General features: G+C 37.5%; 1 protein-coding gene across 4 annotated transcripts in view; it reads right to left on the reverse strand.

Annotated features, from left to right (window-relative positions):
- ATF7IP (activating transcription factor 7 interacting protein) overlaps positions 1 to 19,111 on the reverse strand; it is a 101,594-nt gene that overhangs the window by 5,315 nt on the left and 77,168 nt on the right. For 2 of the 4 annotated variants that reach the window (XM_054199218.1, XM_054199200.1), the window contains exons 10-12: positions 10,678 to 10,756; positions 3,445 to 3,600; positions 2,272 to 2,457 (exon numbers count right to left, since the gene is read on the reverse strand). In XM_054199218.1, coding sequence (XP_054055193.1) covers positions 2,272 to 2,457; positions 3,445 to 3,600; positions 10,678 to 10,756 — 421 coding nt within the window. Of the gene's footprint in view, positions 1 to 2,271; positions 2,458 to 3,444; positions 3,604 to 10,677; positions 10,757 to 19,111 lie in introns of all 4 variants that reach the window. The other 2 variants (XM_054199209.1, XM_054199189.1) reach the window with 1 other exon arrangement.

Below are 19,111 nucleotides of genomic sequence, written 5' to 3' on the forward strand. Positions count from 1 at the left end.
ATACACATCAGTAGCAGCATTTCTGAAAACTATAACAAAGATGGTGAAAAACGTAGAATGGACTAAAAGATGAAAACTCATGACAGCTAAAAAGGGATCAAGAAAGACGATTGCTTTTTTGTTAACAGTATGTGAAATTTCTCTACCTGGTATGCAAATACGAAGCCCTGAAATAATCTGTATTCCAACTAAACTGGTCTTCTATCTACTCAGGCTAACCATCTGGCTTCCTCGTCCTGAGGTACAGGGAACACACAATGCTATGGAGGAACCGTCATTTTCTCACATCTTATGTGGCTTGTCAGACAACAGTACTGTATAATACACAGACATACTTTTCAAACCAGAGTAACCAAACCGCCTCTAACAGAATCACAGAGAAGTCCAGGTTTGAAAGGACCTCTAGAGATGATCTGGCCCAACCTTCTGTTGAAAGAATGCTCTTAGATTAGGTTATTCAGGGTCTGGTCAAGCTGAATCTTAATTATTTTGGTGGAAACCCGCCTTGATTTCTGAGAATTTGTAAGCAGACAGCTGAAGGATAAGCATTCACTGCATCACTGGACCATCAGGTCAGAAGCACATTACACAGAGGCCTACTGTTGGATGACCTTGCCCAAAACCACATATGAATTCCTTACCTCATTGAGTTTTCCTAGAAAGCCCTTACAATAGCATATTACCTATTACATGTTCTTCAACAGCACATTAATTATCTTGCATGTCTAACACTAAAAGGTATTCTGTAGATATTAATATTAGTGATGTCATAATAACGGCTCTAAGTGGTGTTAGATTCTGTCAAAAACACGAATTTTCTATTTTGGTACAAAAGAAGAAAATACTATTAAAAAATAAATAACATAAGAGAACGCATGGTTAAGTACTCAAAACTCATTCCGAAACAACAGGTAGATCACAGATGTCTAACTTGTAGCTAAGGGTAACGATGAAGAAAACTAAGCGTGGGCCGAGGTTACCTTGCCCTTTACGGCCTTTTGCCAACAGGAACGCAAGATGCAGACCTCCCCCTCAAAAGATACTGCTGGTCAGAAGAACCTGACCTCAAATGCACACGGCACAAGAGTCTGTGAAGTTTAAGAAATACGAACAAGTAGTCTGAAAAGAACAATTTCCTCACACGCTGACATTTCATAAAGATCGTTCAAGAACTGTCTGATCAGCTTCTGTTTAGCGAGCGCAGCTGATTTTTCAAAGCCTATGGCAATGCAGCTAAATCCAGTTGTAAAAGATAATTAGAATTAAATGGCTACAAACATACATGGATATTCTCCTTTCCAACACTACCGTTTCAGAACAATGAATTAATTATTTCTGCACAAACCTACATAGGTACAGTCTTACGTGGCTTAAGCACGCAGTGTTCCGAGTCTGGCTTATACAGATGGTGTCTAAAAATTCACTACCTGGATGTCCCAAGAGTAGGCTCATACTCAGTGGACTAGAACAGGGAAATTTATGTTTAACATAATGGTGTTAAAATAACCATAGTGTAGAAATTGTGGGGAGCTAAAAAAAAGGCAGTTAAGATCCACCACTTTGTAACAAAATATAAACTATCACTTAAGGTCTTTATTTTTGACATCTCCTACTCATTTCAGAAAATGAGTTTACTGCTATGGGAAGATGACAGTTACATATCTGTAAAGTCAAGATGAACTTGCTGACATCTCCCGTCAAGGAAACTCAAGCATGCATAATTTCTGATACGTTTGGTGAGAAATTTCACCTCTCCAGGCCTAGAGAAAATAAGAAAATTTGCTGGGCACAGGACATCAGAGATTGTTGAGGAATTACATTCGGATGTCCAATAAAAATGTAACTTTTAGACAGGAAATCAAACACGATTTACTACGTACTTATGTTTTACTCTTATTCTGTAGTAACAAAATGGTCTCCATCTATCTTTCTACAAAACAGTGGTGCTCGTCACCTTACCTTTTGCTACCTCGTAAAGTACTGGGCATGTCATCCACAGATGCTTAACTGGCAGAGCTAGTGCCTGACATCACTTCAATCCAGTGAATTTCCTCATTCACATAGCTGCAAGAGGAAGGATTTCTTAAAAGCCTGAGATTTTCTCAAGTCTGTAAACTGGAAACCCTAACCTCTGTAATTTGGCCTAGTATTGTACAAAAACCAACAAAACCAAACAACAAACACAAACCAAAAACCAACTCCCTCATCCATCAGGTAGAACATATCAAGCTGTGTCTTGCTAAAATGTGGATGGAAGAAAGCATGCCCTACCTCCGGCCTGCGGGTTGACTGGCCTTAAACCTGGGCTTGGCATGACAGCCCCTCTGACAGGAGCCTGAGCTGGCGGTGCAGGAAGAGTGGTATAGACCACCTGGTGGTTAGCGGGGGCTCTTGGTATCGGGAGTTTTGCGGCAGTTTGAGTCACTGGCCGATGAGTTACATTCACTGTCGTCGGAGCTGGAAAAAGACAGACAGATCACAATCTCGAATGGAACTCCACGACGTTAAGCTGATATGCCTGTTCCAGAGTGCACACCTCCTTTGGAAAACTGACTCATCTGAGCCATGCGATATAAAAACTGTCTCCATGAAATTCTATCTGCTTTTAATAATGCAAGAAAAGAGAAAACAGCCTAAACAAACAGTAATTTTCACCTGAAATAATAATGCCAATACATATACAAATTCCAAACAGAAAAGATAAATGAAATACCCACTCCCCCCCCCCCAAAAAAAAAGTCCTGAATGTAAACACAGCTGTGGAGAACACAAAACCCACCACAAAAAAATCTGCAGAACAGATCAGTCATAAGATAATTCCAATACCAATTAACCTTCAACAATCCTCTACACAAGAGAATAAAATAAAGAAAAAAAGAGGATCTATCTTCCTTTATGTTAGAAAGCGGGGGGGTGTAAAATAATAAAAAAAAATATAAAAAAATCACACTGCAGACAAAATAACATTTAACTAGGGATGGAACTTCAATGTCAGCCTTGCCATTCACTCTGCCAAAAGAATTAATTGCTAAGTGCAGGTGGACAGAGCTAGGAGTGATGTTGCTAATGTTTTTTCCCCCATTACTTAAATAATGGAACTGCTACAGTTTTATTATTCTTCACTTTAGCGAAGAACAGTATATTTAATAATCTCCATTACCATCTTTAGCGGGATTTCTTCCTTTCCATGGAATTAATTTGATCATGAATTGCTTCCAAACCAGCTGGACTATCTGTCCCTTTCACTTCATCAATTTAAAAAAAAAAATTACAGGAAACTGACTAGAACTGAAGATTAAAAAGTGACTCAAATATTCTTAATATTCACCCGAAAAGATCAGCACAATGAAGAGCACACAAGACACTAGTTTAAGGAAGAAGAAAAAAAAAAAAAAAAAAAAGCAGCAGTCACCGCATTCACGTAGTGACGTAAAGTGAAGTTACCTGTAGGTAATACGTGTATGGTGGTCTGGGAGGGGCCGCTGGTTGGCACACCTGTCTGCTGCGCAGGGGCTGGCTGCAAAGGCTGCAGGGGGCGAGCCAAGGGCTGGGTGGATACGGCCAATCCTGTAAGAGGTGTCTGCTGCTGCTTCTTGCCATCTGCTTTAAAACAACATGAAGTTATAGACAACAGCGAACAGAACTAAGAACACCACAGAGTTTTAAAATCTTTTTTCTTTCCCCCCCGTCATTCACAGATTAGCAAAGAATTATTTCCTAGCATGACATTTCTTTGATCTTTTAATTCTGCAAACAAAACTGTAGAAAATTATTCAATTCCCCTCACTTCCATCATTCTAATCTTTTCCCCCCATACTCCATAATGTTTCATTCTCTCATCACCAAGACTGCGTATTTCAGCGTAATTTGGAAATCCGAATTTAATGGAGCACTATGCCAAAGTCTTTAAAAGTTTCTATTATGAAAAGAATAGTCTAAAACCTTAAAGGCCTAAACACTGCTGTACTCAATTTGTTTCAAAGAAGTGGTAGAGCTCCCTAAATAAATCTTGTCTACCTTTGATGCTTACATCCGTTTGTTATTTGCTGACTGTTTCCTTTCTCCAATCTGTTAGTCATCCCTGTTTGTTGCTGTTTTGAATTTTCACGCTATTTTCTTAAAAGGAAATCACTTCATTATTTATAGAAAACTTTAAAAACAGAATTTAAGTTTTCTCACACTGACACCCTCTTCAACGTGACTTACTGTCTTATGAGAAGTGACAAATAGTGTCTGTATCTATAGTTTACCACACCAGTATTTTTTCCTACTTTCGTTTATTTGTGACAACAGAAAAGGTTCACTTGAGTGTTAGACCGTATGTAATCAAGCCCATGCACAAGTTGAATAAAGATATTTCAGCTAGATTAGAGTAGTAGTGGGCAGAGAGAAGGCACCACCAAAACTACAAAACACAAGGTAAGAGAGTAGGTTTTTAGGGCCACTCATTCAAAAAAGATTTGCCCTAATAAAATCGCACATGCAGCAGCCACTGATTTAGCAAAAGAGCATATAATGTAAAAATAAAAAATACATTAATACATATTTTACTCTTGAGAAAACATATCAATATATTGAAGAACACATTTAGAAACTATCAATTAAGTATACTAACTAGATTTCAAAGCGTTAAAACCAGGGTTAATGGCAGCGTAGCTAAAAGTGTTGGGGTTTTTAGCAGGTGGAGAGTATTCTGATGGTCTCACTGGGCTGTCTTTAACAGCTGTCATTGAGCTACTAATAGGCTGAAGTAGCAGTACCCTCCGTACTGCTACGTAATAAATTAAATACAAATCAAGACCTCAAAAGAAATATAAATTGCAGACCATGTTGTCTTTCCCTAGACTGAACAGCTGAGCTACTTCACTGAAGCCATTTGATGAAAATATAATTTTCTTTCCTTTCTTTTTTCAAAGTCTATAAAATGTGCGGTACAGGGATGCTCATTTTGAAAACAAGAAGTGAGATGTTTCCTGCTCTTTCATCAACTAAGAGGTCTTGTGATTAGTTCAAGCTGCTTTTATTTCCCGTGAGTTATGAGAGATTTCCCGGTGTTCAACAAATTATTTGACTCTGAAGAGATTCCTACAGAAATGCATACACTTGTCTACTTTGAATATTTACAGACTGATGCCCATTTCAACTGCCATTGGATAATTTACGTGATGCGAGTGCATTCTTAGTCATGGCCTAGAGAAGATATGCTCATGATCCAACTAGTAAGAACCCAGAAACGCTACTGCTGTAGAAATGTAGTTCAAGTAAAAATGACAATCTGGACAAATGTGAAGGCTTTTTTGGTTTTGCTTTTGTTTTTAATCTCACACAGAAGAAGTTCATTTGTCCCTGACAAATCAAGAGCCCTGCAGAGATTCCAGCTGCTGGAAACTAAGTCAGGATTGTACCAGCCACAGAAAATGATGAAAAATATCCAACTAGTCTTCACTAAATAAATGGAAACAAATAGCAAAGGCTAATTTCGCTACCTAAGTAAAAAATCAGCACGAAAACCAGGAAGACAGGGTGCACAGTAAGCACAGGACTAAGGTTAAAAGTAACACAGGAACAGTTCCAATGCTAAATGAACACGGCATCGTATTCATGAAAAACGTGGAACTGGAGGAGACAGGGCAATCTGATTTATGAAAGTGAGCATAAAATGGAAGTCATTAATTGTGGAGGTGTAAGCAAAACTCCAAATCTAATACACAAAATTGCAAAGAAGAGGGGTGAATTTCCATGCAAGAACATGGGCCTAACCATCACTGCACTTACAGCAGGAAGGAGTTTTAATCAGCATACTGACTCATAAGTGGCATAACGGGATTACGGAATAGCAACCATACCATACGCATCTTCCAGAAAAGACAAAAAATGATCCAGAAAACTACAATTTGTTAATCAAACAGCTTATAAAATAAAAATTGATACTGTATGTATTTAATAATTTTTCCAACAAAAAGATAAAGGCAAAAAGAAAGTGGAACATGGCTAGTTTTGAGAGCACATGTGCGGATCTTTCCTAGATTACAAATCCACTTTAGACTAGGGATAAATATCAGCTAAATCTCTTCACTGTTTTAGTATTTTTATGAAATAATTTGATGCCATGCGCTACATAAATATTTAATAAAAAAGACAGGAAGGGGACCGTACAAGTATTGCAAGATACTTGCAGACAGAAAAGTATCGAGATTACTCTGATAAAAGGATGACAGCAATTGTTCTGAACAGAAATTAACAACACGGATTCTCAAATGCTACGCAACATTTACATGAATAATTTTTGCACACATCAGAAGGGGTGCACTCAATTTAGTTGCCAGTGTACCAAACTGGAAGATGCCACCTGTATGGAGGCGGACCAAAAATATCACACAGGAATAAAGCTAAGACTTGAGAACTAGAAAAGAAGAAGATGACAGTAGGGAGTACAACATCAGTCATTTAGGAATTGGTAAGAACTTTTACTACTACTGTGGGAATCATGTATGGGGCAGTGAAGATGATCAGGAAAACCTGTGTACGTTGTTGATTATGGAATGTCTGGGCGTTGCTTCTCTGATAAAGTGAAGAGAAGAAATACAAATCTAGGCTGTATCGGGTGTTTCCACAGTGTGATGGTAATACTTCCCCCCCACCCCATGAAGCACTATTTGGACACAAACTGTCCTATGCAAAAAAGGGTGTGGAAGTTACAGACAGACGTTTCTGTGTTCATAGAGGAGTGGGGTTTCAAAATACCAAACCAACAGCTGTTGAAGGACAGCCACTCTGCTTCGTAGGAGTACTGTGTCCAAACCCAGTGCCTCAAGAACATGATTACAGGCCCTAGCCACTGCAAAAAATCCCAAACAACTACCCCTCACCCACCCCAAAAAACCAACCAAACAAAAATCCCCCACCTGCAAAACCATTATTAGACCTTAAAAATAATGCACAGCGTTTTGTCTGTCTACCATGACTGAAGACAGGGCTTAATGACAGTCTATACAGGTCTGCTCTTCCATGACCCAATACAGAAACTCTGAATTCAGTTTAATAACCTCGCAAAACAAAACACCTAAAATTCCTGTATTTCTTAACCTGAAGTTTAAGTGTGATTTACACTATATGCATACTTTGGTATACAGTATTACCAATATTAATTTTAATTATTGATTGAAATGGAAACTTCATTGGAAAAAAAGAAGGGATGGAGAGTAGATCACACAAATAAGTTTAAAAATCTACCACAATGTTATAATTTACTCTCAACCCGAATCTTTAGTAATTTCAACCAACAAGGACACACACTGTAATTGTATACTAACAAAATAGCGTAACTTTGTCTCCTAGTTGTACCAGGAGAGATTTAAAGGGAAGCACGTGATAGACGTCCCTCTCCAGACATTAGCATCTATTTTAATACCTTTTATAAATAACAGAATTAGGTTTATTTAGTACGTGGGTGACAGTGTTTTAAACAAAAGAATCAGGATCTGAAGTGTTCTCGGGAACACTACACAGGTGTTGCTCCTCTATTTGAATTAGTGCTGAACTCGTGTTCCAGCAAACTGCAGTAAACACCAGTACGCTGCAGTACGCTGGAGGTACTTTTACCTTGAGGTTGTGCACCAATAAATCTAGAACAAAATAAAACTTGTTTTACATTCACTGTAAACAAAGTTAAGTGAGAAAAAAAAAATACTTGACCAAAAGTATATACATGCTTATGATTACGCAAAAGGTGTCAGAAGTGTGCTTTTCCTCCGTTTAACCTGAATGTTATTATCAGAACACATGAATCATTTCCCGATAAACTTGCTCGAAATCCTAGAGATATGTTTTCACTGCACAGTGAAGCTCATGCTGTTATTAGAGTTTTAGTCTACACATTTATACAGCTTGCATGAAAAATACTCACTCCTCACACAAACTCTAAACATAAACTAAATCTGCGAGGCTGCTGACTGTCAGCGAGTCTGGCTTCTGCTTTGTAGTGAAGAGACATGCAGGAGCTAACCTAGACCTGAAATTGCCTAGAGAAGTGTTTTTATAGTTGCACATGCAACCATGGTGTTGATCCTTTATGGTAATTGTGAGGCGAAGACATACTTTATGCAATCGGGGAGAAAGAAACTCTCTGAAAAGCGTTACTTTTGGTAGAAAAAGATTAGCTGAAATACCTTGTAATACTGATGTACTGTAAGAAGGTAGAATGTACTTTTAAAAAGATAAAATACATTTTAGAAGGTAGAATCTCTCACTAAGTAAGAACTAAGAGCTGTAAAAAGGTTCCAAGGCCATGTGAAACTAGACGCTTAGTATAAACAATAAATGCCTTGCTAATGAATATAGCCTTGAAGAACAGAAGGCTGATAACAAGGAACATCCCACCACAGGAGTCACCGAAACAGTCTGAAAACCAGACAGCTGTTGGATAAGGCATAAAGTCAACAAAGATTTGCAGTAACTGGAGGAAAGGTAAAGGTGGCAGTGGGAAATTGCGACCACCAACTCAATTGGAGACTGAATTGGACCACCCCACCAAGGTACTGGAGCATGCACACATCAATTAAAGGACCTTGCAACTTTAAATGAAATTTAGAGACTGTACTAACCAATAGAAGTTGTTAAGATAAGGTACTAACCAATGATTATAATTAAGGGTATTTCTGTGTTTTGAACCGTATAAATGTTAAGAGTCTGTGTGCTAGCTTTGTGGATTACCACCTAGCACCCATCTCTGCAGAAATGAAATAAACAAACAATACCTCTACTCTGTGTGTATCCTGGTGTCTGCACACCAGGTAAATAACCCCGCTTTGGGACAACAATACTGTGACATGGTACTTTAAAACATACTATAAAACTGTTTAGATCTGTTGGTGTCTTTTACAGAATATTAAATGGGACTGGGTAGCTTAACCTTACCTGACAGAGTTCCACAGTCCAAGCGCAACCATCTTTCTTATCTTTTTGAGATCTAACCCTCAGAAGAGAGGACAGCGATAAAAGCCTAATTCCCTAAGCTATTCTGACACTCAGCGAAGCAATTCACAGAATCACCAAAATCCTGGCTAGGAAGGACCTCTGGTGGCTGTGTAGTCCAACCTCTCGTGGAAGCTGGACTGTCACCAACACTAAATGAATGAGCTGCTGTTTTCCCTGCCAAATGTTCTTGAGAACATTTGAGAGTGGAGTTTCTGCCATCCCTCCGTGCTGTACTACCTTCCTACTGTGTTTTCTTTTCCCCTCAAGTTCAACCTGAACGTCCTGAACTTGTAGTTCATGGCCACTGCCCCTTGATATATCATCTAGCACAGCTGAGCAGAGTTGTGCTCCATCATCTTTGTAATTATCCTCCAAGTAGTTGTAGGCTGCTATTGCAACATCTCTCAGTTTGCACTTTGCCAAACATGCCATGGTGTGTCCATCTCTTCTCACAGGTCATGTTCTCTAACCCCCACCATCCTGACACCATCTATTGGGCCCTCTCCAGTGCTACCACAACTCTTCTGAAGTCAAGGAACAGAAAGCCGAAACTGGACACCATATTTCAGATGTGGTCCCACTAGTGTCAATACGGAAGTAGTACTAACTGAAATTTAAAAGAGAACACACTGTTGGCTCGTACTCAATTCAGTGCCCACCATGTATCCTCTGCTGATAAAAGAGCCAGACCGTCAGCTATCTGAATTGCATAATGCTGCTCTAATGCTTGTGTACCACATGAACTCCTTTTGGTAGTAACACTACGTTTCTCTCTCGCTGAAAGAAATGCTGCCACATCCCAGCAGGATTTTTTACATTTGTGTAACAGAAATACCGAGCAAGTCCAAATATTAAGAATGTACACGTAGAACTTCAACGCACTAGCTAGGGAGATAGCTACTGTGGTTGTCTAGAGGAACCAAAACTTCTTGGCGGCTGGACATCAGAATGCAAAGACCAAGCAGAATTTTTATCTCTAATAGTAGAAATACCAATTTTTCAGTTAAGATGACAGCGCAATACATAATCTTAAGTACAGACTCTTAGTACTTCTCTAACATACTATAATTCTTTGCTAATCCAATGCTAATTATAATGAGAGCTGCCCACAGTTACCCAAGACTTATAAAAAAATGTATTCTTTTAAAAGACAAAGTGCATCCGCAGTGCCAAAGGATGTAAGAGCACAACTATATTTACTCTAATCTTGGCATACAGTCCCAAAGCAAAGCACAGATCTGCATTTGGTATCTAAAATCTTGCTCAAAGCTTTTTAGTTAAACAAAAGATTAGAAGCGGAAATAATCTAATGTCTGAATGCTAACTGTAGAACTAAAATGCCTTTAATTAATTGGTAAACAGAAAAATGAAATACATCTAGAAGAACTTTCCAAAATATAATAAAGAATTCAAATGTCTCAAATTATTCCACAAGCCTAACAGATGTAAGCATACAAAGCAACAATGCTTAAAATTAAGGGAAAGGTAAAAATCTTAAAGACTCTTGTACAGTAAGTAGAATTCCTTCTCTTTAATGCCTATCAGAATTCTTTAATAACAGTCCTGTTTAACTTAACTGAAACATCAAGGAATAAAACACACTAAGCAGAAACTGAAGCTTATTCCTTTCTATCATTGAAGGGATAAGGCAATACTTGTAGCTCAGTTACCCCTGCAGCTAGCAAAATCTTTTTCACCTACCTTGAGAAGAGCCATCGTCCTCTTCATCCAGTGTAAGATCAATGACACCTCCTGAATCGCTTCCTGTCACCTTCCCGCTCTGAAAGACAAAACTCCTTCATTTTGCAAAAGCAAATCCAGGGAACACAGGTGGAAAAGGGATACGAATTGAACATTGAGAAGGAGAGGTCTCAGAACTGATGCACTTATTAGAAAGGAACTGATGAAATGAGCAGGAAGAAGAAATTTCAGACAAATTTGCCAGGACTTGAAAAACAGGCAATAACCAAATGACTGTACAGCGGTATCAAGTATTAAAGTATTTTTAGCTTCATAAGGAATAAAAAACCTGATGACCAGTTATTTATACAGCATATTGTTATTTTGCAGGTAAATAAGTAACAATTTGGTGTTATTGAGTATCATTCAATTATATTTTAATCTGGTTGTAATTTCTGCTTTCTTCTATAGTAGCATAACCTTTTGACAGAAGAGTCACCAGGACAATGTATTACTTATCTTGAGACAGCTCGGCCCATGTGCCTTTAAAGAAACTGACTCCACAATCAGAAAAAGGAAAAGCTACACTGGAACCTGTAATGCTTATAAAACACTAATCAAAAAACTCTAACCGTATCCAGGTTTTAAAAGTAATTACTGTATTTTTATTCATTATCACAAATTTTAGCATTTTGTTATTCTACATATGAAGCCATTTGTAAACCATCTCTTTAAAGAGGATAAAGGGATCTTTTAAGCTATTGTGAAGGCTAAATGTTATAAAAAAACCCCTAGAGAACCATTGAACAAGATTCATCTTCTGGATCAATTGCTGTCTCCTGGCTGTTCAGGCTGGGGGGAGGCTGTTTTGGTTTTGTAGAAGAGATGATAATTTATTGTTGGACCAAACTGCTACCAATTTATGGTTTAGAATGAACCAGGTTCCCCAGGACAGACAAAGGGTTAGGAAAGCAACGTAGTTATCAAAATCTCATAACAATTAACACGGAAAAAAGCGTAAGTTATCGGCACCACGTGGCCTGTACAAATGCCAACATGATAAATCCTACGAAGATTAGAGATTTTTCTGCACAGACAGATGGGGACAGATGCAAAAAACCTAAACGCTGAGATTATCTGCTCTATGTATCTGCTCTGTGACCTTTCCTTTGGGTAAAACTAAGCATTTAAGGAGGTCCTAAAGACAATTCTCACAAAGACAAGGCTTTCAGGAGAGGGGAAGAGATATCAGATGATTACTAAACGTAAACAAAAACTGTGTCCAAATTATTGGTCACTGAATTTGGAGTGCCTGACATGACTGATCCCTTCATTACATACCAATTATAACCTGATTTCTTCTTGCCTTAAGTTCTAATGCTGCCACTGATGAAATTGTGCTAATAACCTACATGATACACAATTTCAGAAAGAACTATCTAACTACTTGGGTATGTTCACAGGTGATAGAAAAGATCTCTATAGAGATTCTATCTTTGCTATACACAGAGAAACAACTTTTGGATTTATTAACCGTATAATTCTTTGGTTGAATGATTTTTATTTCAAAAACTTTCCAGCTTCAGTTTTCTTGGTATGATGAGCTGATTTACCCACTTGAAGCTTAAGATAAAAGGCTCATTCGAATAATCAATGATTACTTGATTAGCATGAAGTCAAGAGGAATTTCATTCCAACTTGATAATCTTCCCAGTCAATGATGTGTATTTTTGAACTATGGGTCTCTCTGCCAGAAGAAAGCAGACTGAAAAATGGAGACTGGAGAAAAAAAACCCAACAAACCCATTAAGCTATTCATTTCTTCCCTCTATAAAATACATTAGTCTGAAGTAATATCCTTTCATTTTTCCCTCTGCAAGGAAAAATTTAAATCCTTAAAAAAATACTCTCTATGAGAACTGTTTTGAAGCCCTACTTAACCATGCCAGCTAAGAACATTCTTTGAATTTCCAAGTCAGCAAGCATCACTGCATGTATTTTCTATTTCGGTGTCTCTGGAAGGCCAAAATCTTGAGTTAGTTAAACAGGCAACTATTAAATGATAAATCCAGTCAGCTGACGTGGTCTCATACATGCACTTCTCAGGAGGAAAGACCTTCTTGTAGTTAGCTGTGCTATTCAAAGCTTTCTACTAAACAACTGTGGTACCAACCTCCTCAACAGGAACTATCCGTAAGTAGCAAAGTTCTTTCCACAACCCACACTAGAAGTTGCAGATCTGCAGAGCAGCATTTTGAGTGGTGCTCCATGGTACATCCCCCAGAGTCCTGGTTCCAGGGCACATACACATTCCAGATACTCCAAGATGCTGTACTCCACGCACAGCACACCCTGAAGCCCTCACTCCCCAGCTGCCCCAACTAGATTCTCCTAGTTCACCAACCATGTATCTCCCTTGAATGAAATTTAGGGGAATTTCTCAGGGAAATTTTTGTTGCCACAAGAACTTGTGAAAACTCCAGTTTACAACAGAGCTGTGTTTGAGGGAAGGCTAGAAACAACTGCTATTGCTTCTGTAAAAAGAAGGGAACGGGATTCTAAGGAGGAGACTGCCGTGTCACACATCAGAGGAGGAGATTCAGACATGTTGCTCCGAACAAAATTTGAAACCAGCTTAAGAAGGCTTGCAGCCCTGATGAAGGTGAAGGGAAGCCTGATACTGGACTTTCAGTCACGTATGAACCACCTTCACACAAGTCTTTCAGCTCCTAATATTAGATTTCAGCAAGCGTTTGGGCAGAAACTGGTAACGCAGAAAAGCAAAGTCAAAGCATTCTGGTCTGCTACTGGTTTTTGGCTGTCTCCAAACACAGGAAGCCAAAAACCTGAACCTGCTTCATCTGATCTCTGCAGAAGAGCACAGATGCAGATGATGCAATCGTAACACCTCTTCATCAGTACGGTCACACTAGAGAAATAGTTAAAACCATTTAATGAGAACCCAAAACATACGCCTGGTGCTTTAGTTCAGATATTGCCTAGCAAGTCTGAAAAACAGACAATTCAGTGGCCTTTGAATATCAAATAAGCTGGAACAGAAGTAAAATACTCACAGTAATACGAAGTGATCTCTATCTATTTAAAGATCACAGTTACAAAAAACCCAAACCAAACAAAACCACAACCCTCAAAACCACCATTTGATCATTTCTCAGAACCAGAGCACCAGTCTCCAAACAGACCAGAAGTGGGACATAAATCTGATTGTTTACAGCAGCATCTGGGTAGTTTCTAGTTATCAAACCAAAAAAAGTTTACATTGGGTTTTAAAAGAAATGTAAACTGCTGAACTCCCTTTTCCATCCTTCTTAACAGCTCACTTATCTTAATGTATATGTCTTTAAACTCCAAGTAAGTGGAAATCCTCCAAAATACTGTCATTCACACTGCCATTTTGGACCTGTTTTATCCACAGCTGATGAAGTAACTTTGTACAACCTGGAAGTAGCAACATCACAAACTGAACCATACAGTTAACCATGTTTTATAGTGCATATGGAAGATAAAATAATGGGAAGTATGTATAAAAATGAATGCAACTATTCAGATTTGTGCATTTTTCTCCACTTGAATTAGGTACTAGAAATTCGTATTTCTATGTGTTCTACTAGCTGCAAGACTTTTGCTGAAAAGTGATCTAGAGGACTGATTCTTCTGTAAAAGAAAAAAATCTGAACATTTTCAGGTATTTTTACCATGGAAACTACTAGAAATAGTCTTTGTTTTAATTTCTTACATGAAATCTCTTTTCGTATTACAGTAATTACACTTCAAGTCAGGATCTTCTACAAAGAATTGGTAAAAATGACCTATACTCAGAATTTCATGCTTTTTCCGCTGCATATACTATGACAACAGAACACCTGCTTTCTTACAATCCCAGCCACAAAAGTATTTTTAACAAATAAAGTACTGAGAAATAGATGTACTGACAAGATTTACTTGCGGGGAGAAGTGCTAGGAAAAAGCAGCAGTCGTACAGTTTTCCTTGAGGAAGAAAAGAATTGCATAGTAACTTTCTAGAACCAATGCCATATGGATATTATAGAAATTTGAAAAAGAAGTACAGTAGAAAAATAATTCCTAGAAGTAATAAAAACCCTGGAACGTGGTAAAAATGCATAAATACAGTCAACAGGGTCACCTGAATTTGAAGTCATGATTAAGATTTGCAATTAAACCGATGTGAATGCTGTGTAATTAAGAACTTTCTTCTTTCATTTGGAAGACTGTCATTATATCCCATATGTCATTGACTGCAATATCTAATAATTAACCTACACACTAGAGTCAACAGTAAATTAATAAAAGGAAATCAGAAAGGAATCAGCCTTGCAATAAAATGAAGGGCTGTCTCTGGTGTTGAAGTGATTCTGAAGCAGTTTCCTCATCTGCCTCTGGGAAAGTAGGGACACCAAGACAGGCTGCTACCTTTTTTCTTTTTACATTTTTCCACATGCTGAGACCATTTCACACTGTTGTAAAATACACTGTGGTGGGAGAAAGAATATCACCTTAGCTTTGCTATCCAGCAAGTTTTTCAGCTCAGCACTGCTGTAAATCATGTTGATTTATCATTTGTAACTTTGAAAAAAAAAAAAAAGAGAAAGAAAAAAGGGGCATGTGTGTGTGTAAAAATGCTATTCCAATTCCACGAGGAAAATAAATACAAGGAAGGAGACTGAATTTAAAGGCCAAAGCACATATGGCAGACATGAGGTTGAGAAAATCTCCCATCATAACCACAACTGTGAAATTTAACAAAGAAAGGAGTAGTTAGAACATCACAGCACATACACGTCAACGGCAAACTACTGAAGAAAACTGGGAAAGAAATCTCTAAAACTCAAATTGAACAACAAACGTTAGCTCTTACATCACTTTATATAACAGCACAAATACACACATGCACATGTATTGTACCACATGAAAAATCAAAAGGTAAATGTTGGTATTTTGAAGAAAGTTCTGAATATGTACTTCTCTATTCATGTATGATATATACGATTTAGAAAAGGTTTTGGTATTATATAACGCCACGGTTCAGTTCATCACACAGAGATAGCAATGCTATTCATTGTAATGCCACCTGCTTTTCATAAAAGAACATTTCAGTATGTAGAAGTGAAAAATGAGGGGGGAAAAAAAATGCAACAACAAAAAAATACAGTGCAAAATAAAAATTAATTCCAGGGTAGTAAAGATCAAAATTCTGAAGATTACGTGTGGCACACTGACACAGTGCAGACAATTTTATTATTAACCGTTTCTACAGTAACAAAACAGAAAAAATTCTGGGGGTTGTAAAACAGAAAATCCATGAAGCATCCCACCACCACAGTCATACACGACGCACCACGGCGTTATATAATAGCAAAATTAATCTTACATTATGGGGAGCGATGTTAAAGGTATGTCCTGGGAACTGGGGGTGTGTGTGTGGGGAAGGTGGTGATTCTGTGTTTGTATGCATAATTGTAAGGCCCATAATACGTTTTTAGCCATCCATATACAAAAATACAGATTTCAAACACAAATCAAAGCAGCTGTGGAAATTATTTTTTTTAATACATTTTGAAGCATATTTCAGTCACTAACTGCTTCAATGTCAGACTTATCACTCCTTAACAGTTATTTTTTCCAATGCAGTAACTCCCATAAAATTGAAGTAATTATTCCAGCCTTGCAAAGCTGTCATGAAAATTTATTTCACCAGGTACTAAATGTATCTGTCATGTCTTACCAAAATGAAAATGATAATGCAATAGAGTCACCATTTTACTGAGATCACAGTGTGCACTAACAAAATTTCACTGGGCTGTAATATATGTTTTGATAGTGTGTGGCTGCGTACTTGTATAATACTCAAACACTATTAACAGACATTTTATGTATTGCATTTACAACATTCCTCTGTTCCCTTACTCTTAATCAGTGCTGTGCAACACTTCCTACAGAACAAGAACATTGCAAACATGGAAAAAAAAAAAAAAGAATAACCAGTCCTAGTAACCCCTATGTATTATATACCCTCTCACTTCTTTGGTGCGAACAGTAGACATTGGTTCTGCCACCCCTATTAATAAAAATAATAAATCAAGAAGGCTGCCAGAGATTGGTTGCCAGAAATGCTGGTTTTTAGGCACTAGCAATAATAATCCCAACTAAGAGCCACAAAGGAACACTTGACCCAATGCTCAAAGTATTTCTCTACTGCTGTGACTTTGTTTTTCCATAATGAAACAGTTAAAAGTGTATATAATAAAAACATACATACACTTGTGCCCACACACATCTCTCTACTGGTTCTTACTCTTTTAAGGGGAAACATCTACCTTGTCTCCCCAGAGCCCACAGAGAGTTTCCCAGCAGTATTATGTGGGATGGCCATCTTGGATGATGGAAGATCATCTTATTAACCAGTAAATGTATTCTATTTATAGTACTTTTCAGATTAGTTTAATGCAGCTTTTAAAAGCTATTATCCATGTCTGGTGTAATGATATAATCAGTTAGATTGTTTTAATATTCCTCTCAATTTTTTGGCTCAAAATGACAAGTTGGAGTCTACAAAACACAAGTCTATTTACTTATTGAAAGCCACTCTCAGTAACTGAGAGTGGTCTGGGTAGCACAGATATGGTCTCAGGGAAAGACAAACCACTTTAAAAAATGAAATAAAAAATTATGTGAAAAATTCCCACCAGGACGTCATGTAGCTGAATTGAGTGTCTGTTATAAGGAACAAAATTCAAGTGAGTCCATTCTTGTATGACTTTTAAACTGTCCTGCTAACATCTTTACAATCTACATTTCTAATTAGTCTCAGGTAAAGGTTCCACCTCACAGATGAGAGCTAGTTGCGTTTTAAACAGCACAAACACAACCCAAGGGTCAGAGACAAAAATCAAATATCCTGTTTTACATATATAATTATGCACATTTATTTCCAGTGACAAAACCATGAAATGCAAGGAAACATTCATCAATAATGTTTCAACAATATAGATTTAAGAGCTGCTTTTAAATCGTAAGCTGACATATCCACTTTGTTCACATTGTTTCCCAACAGACATTCACAAAGTTTGTTACACATTGCAAAGTAAAGGGATAGGAGTTATAAGTGTACTTTATTAACATTTTACCAGATGAATTTCCAATAGTCAGCAAAATAGCTTCAAGTAAACTGTAGTTCAACCAAACAAATCAAGGCATGTCAGAAACAATGGGAAATGGATAAGACACTGGTGGATTTCTCTTTTTGTTTTGTTTTTTTAAAAAAATGGTATTAGCTGAAAAGGTGAAATGCACAGATGAAATTTAGACTGAAAGAAGATTTAGTCCATAAGAGGATAAGGTGCACCTGCAGTGGGGAACAGGGAAGAAAGGACTACTCGCTTTACCTGGTGTTTTAATAAACATAACATAATCATTCTTGAACAGACTGACTTTACGCCAGCTATTTTTAAAACATCCAACCCCATTCCAATTTGTTCACTATTATTTTACGTCACAACATAATAAAAGCTGCTTTCATAGATTCCTTCAGTATACCATAGCTATATTTATATATTATATATAATATATATAAATCCTGTACCTATAAATGGGATTCATAATAAAATACTTAAAAACCATTCTATAGATTTATTATATAATTAAAAATGCCTTTGCCTCCATAACAATAATATTTACCCAATACATTAAAAGTGCTTGTCATGTCTTCAGAAATGCAATTCCAGGACCTGAGGCACTGGATCAGCTGTTGGTAGAATGACTGGGATTGAATAATACTTAAATTTCTGTGTATCCAGGAAAAAAAAAAAAAAAGTTGTGAGACTAACACAAACATAGCAAGATGCCCCCTCCCACATCCCTGTAGCCATTCCTTTCGGAGCAAGAAGCGGAGGAAGGCTGAAAAAGGAGCAGCAGTAATACACCAAAACCATATGTCCATGCTGCTTACTGAAAACTTTGACTATACTGACCTAAACAGTATATAACTATTGAGAAGCTGATAGTTTAGGATAACCAAAAAGAGATGTACCAGACTAAAAACATAACAAAGCCAAGAACACATTCAATTTCAAAGCATCCTTCCAATGCCTTAAAGTATTTGACATTGTGCGCAATGGAGCTCTTCAGGAGGCACAGAGAAAGTGCAGACAGTGAAGAGTATTTACCTTCTACATCACCACAGTACCTTACAGGGGGGAGGAATTACTTAAATAGCAATAAAAGACTAAAAAATGTAACATATTGTAAAATACTGCGCCAACTTAATAAAAATGAAAAGTAATTAGGGTACTCCTTGAAGTAACAGCAGAGATTTCCAAACTTATCAGGAAAAAGCACAGAAAACCCAAGTTCTAGATTCACAGTACCAGTACCAAAGCTTCATTACAAAAATAAGATGCAAAACTAAATATATGGA

The sequence above is a fragment of the Rissa tridactyla genome, chromosome 1 (genome assembly GCF_028500815.1).
Source record: "Rissa tridactyla isolate bRisTri1 chromosome 1, bRisTri1.patW.cur.20221130, whole genome shotgun sequence".
NCBI lineage: Eukaryota > Metazoa > Chordata > Aves > Charadriiformes > Laridae > Rissa > Rissa tridactyla.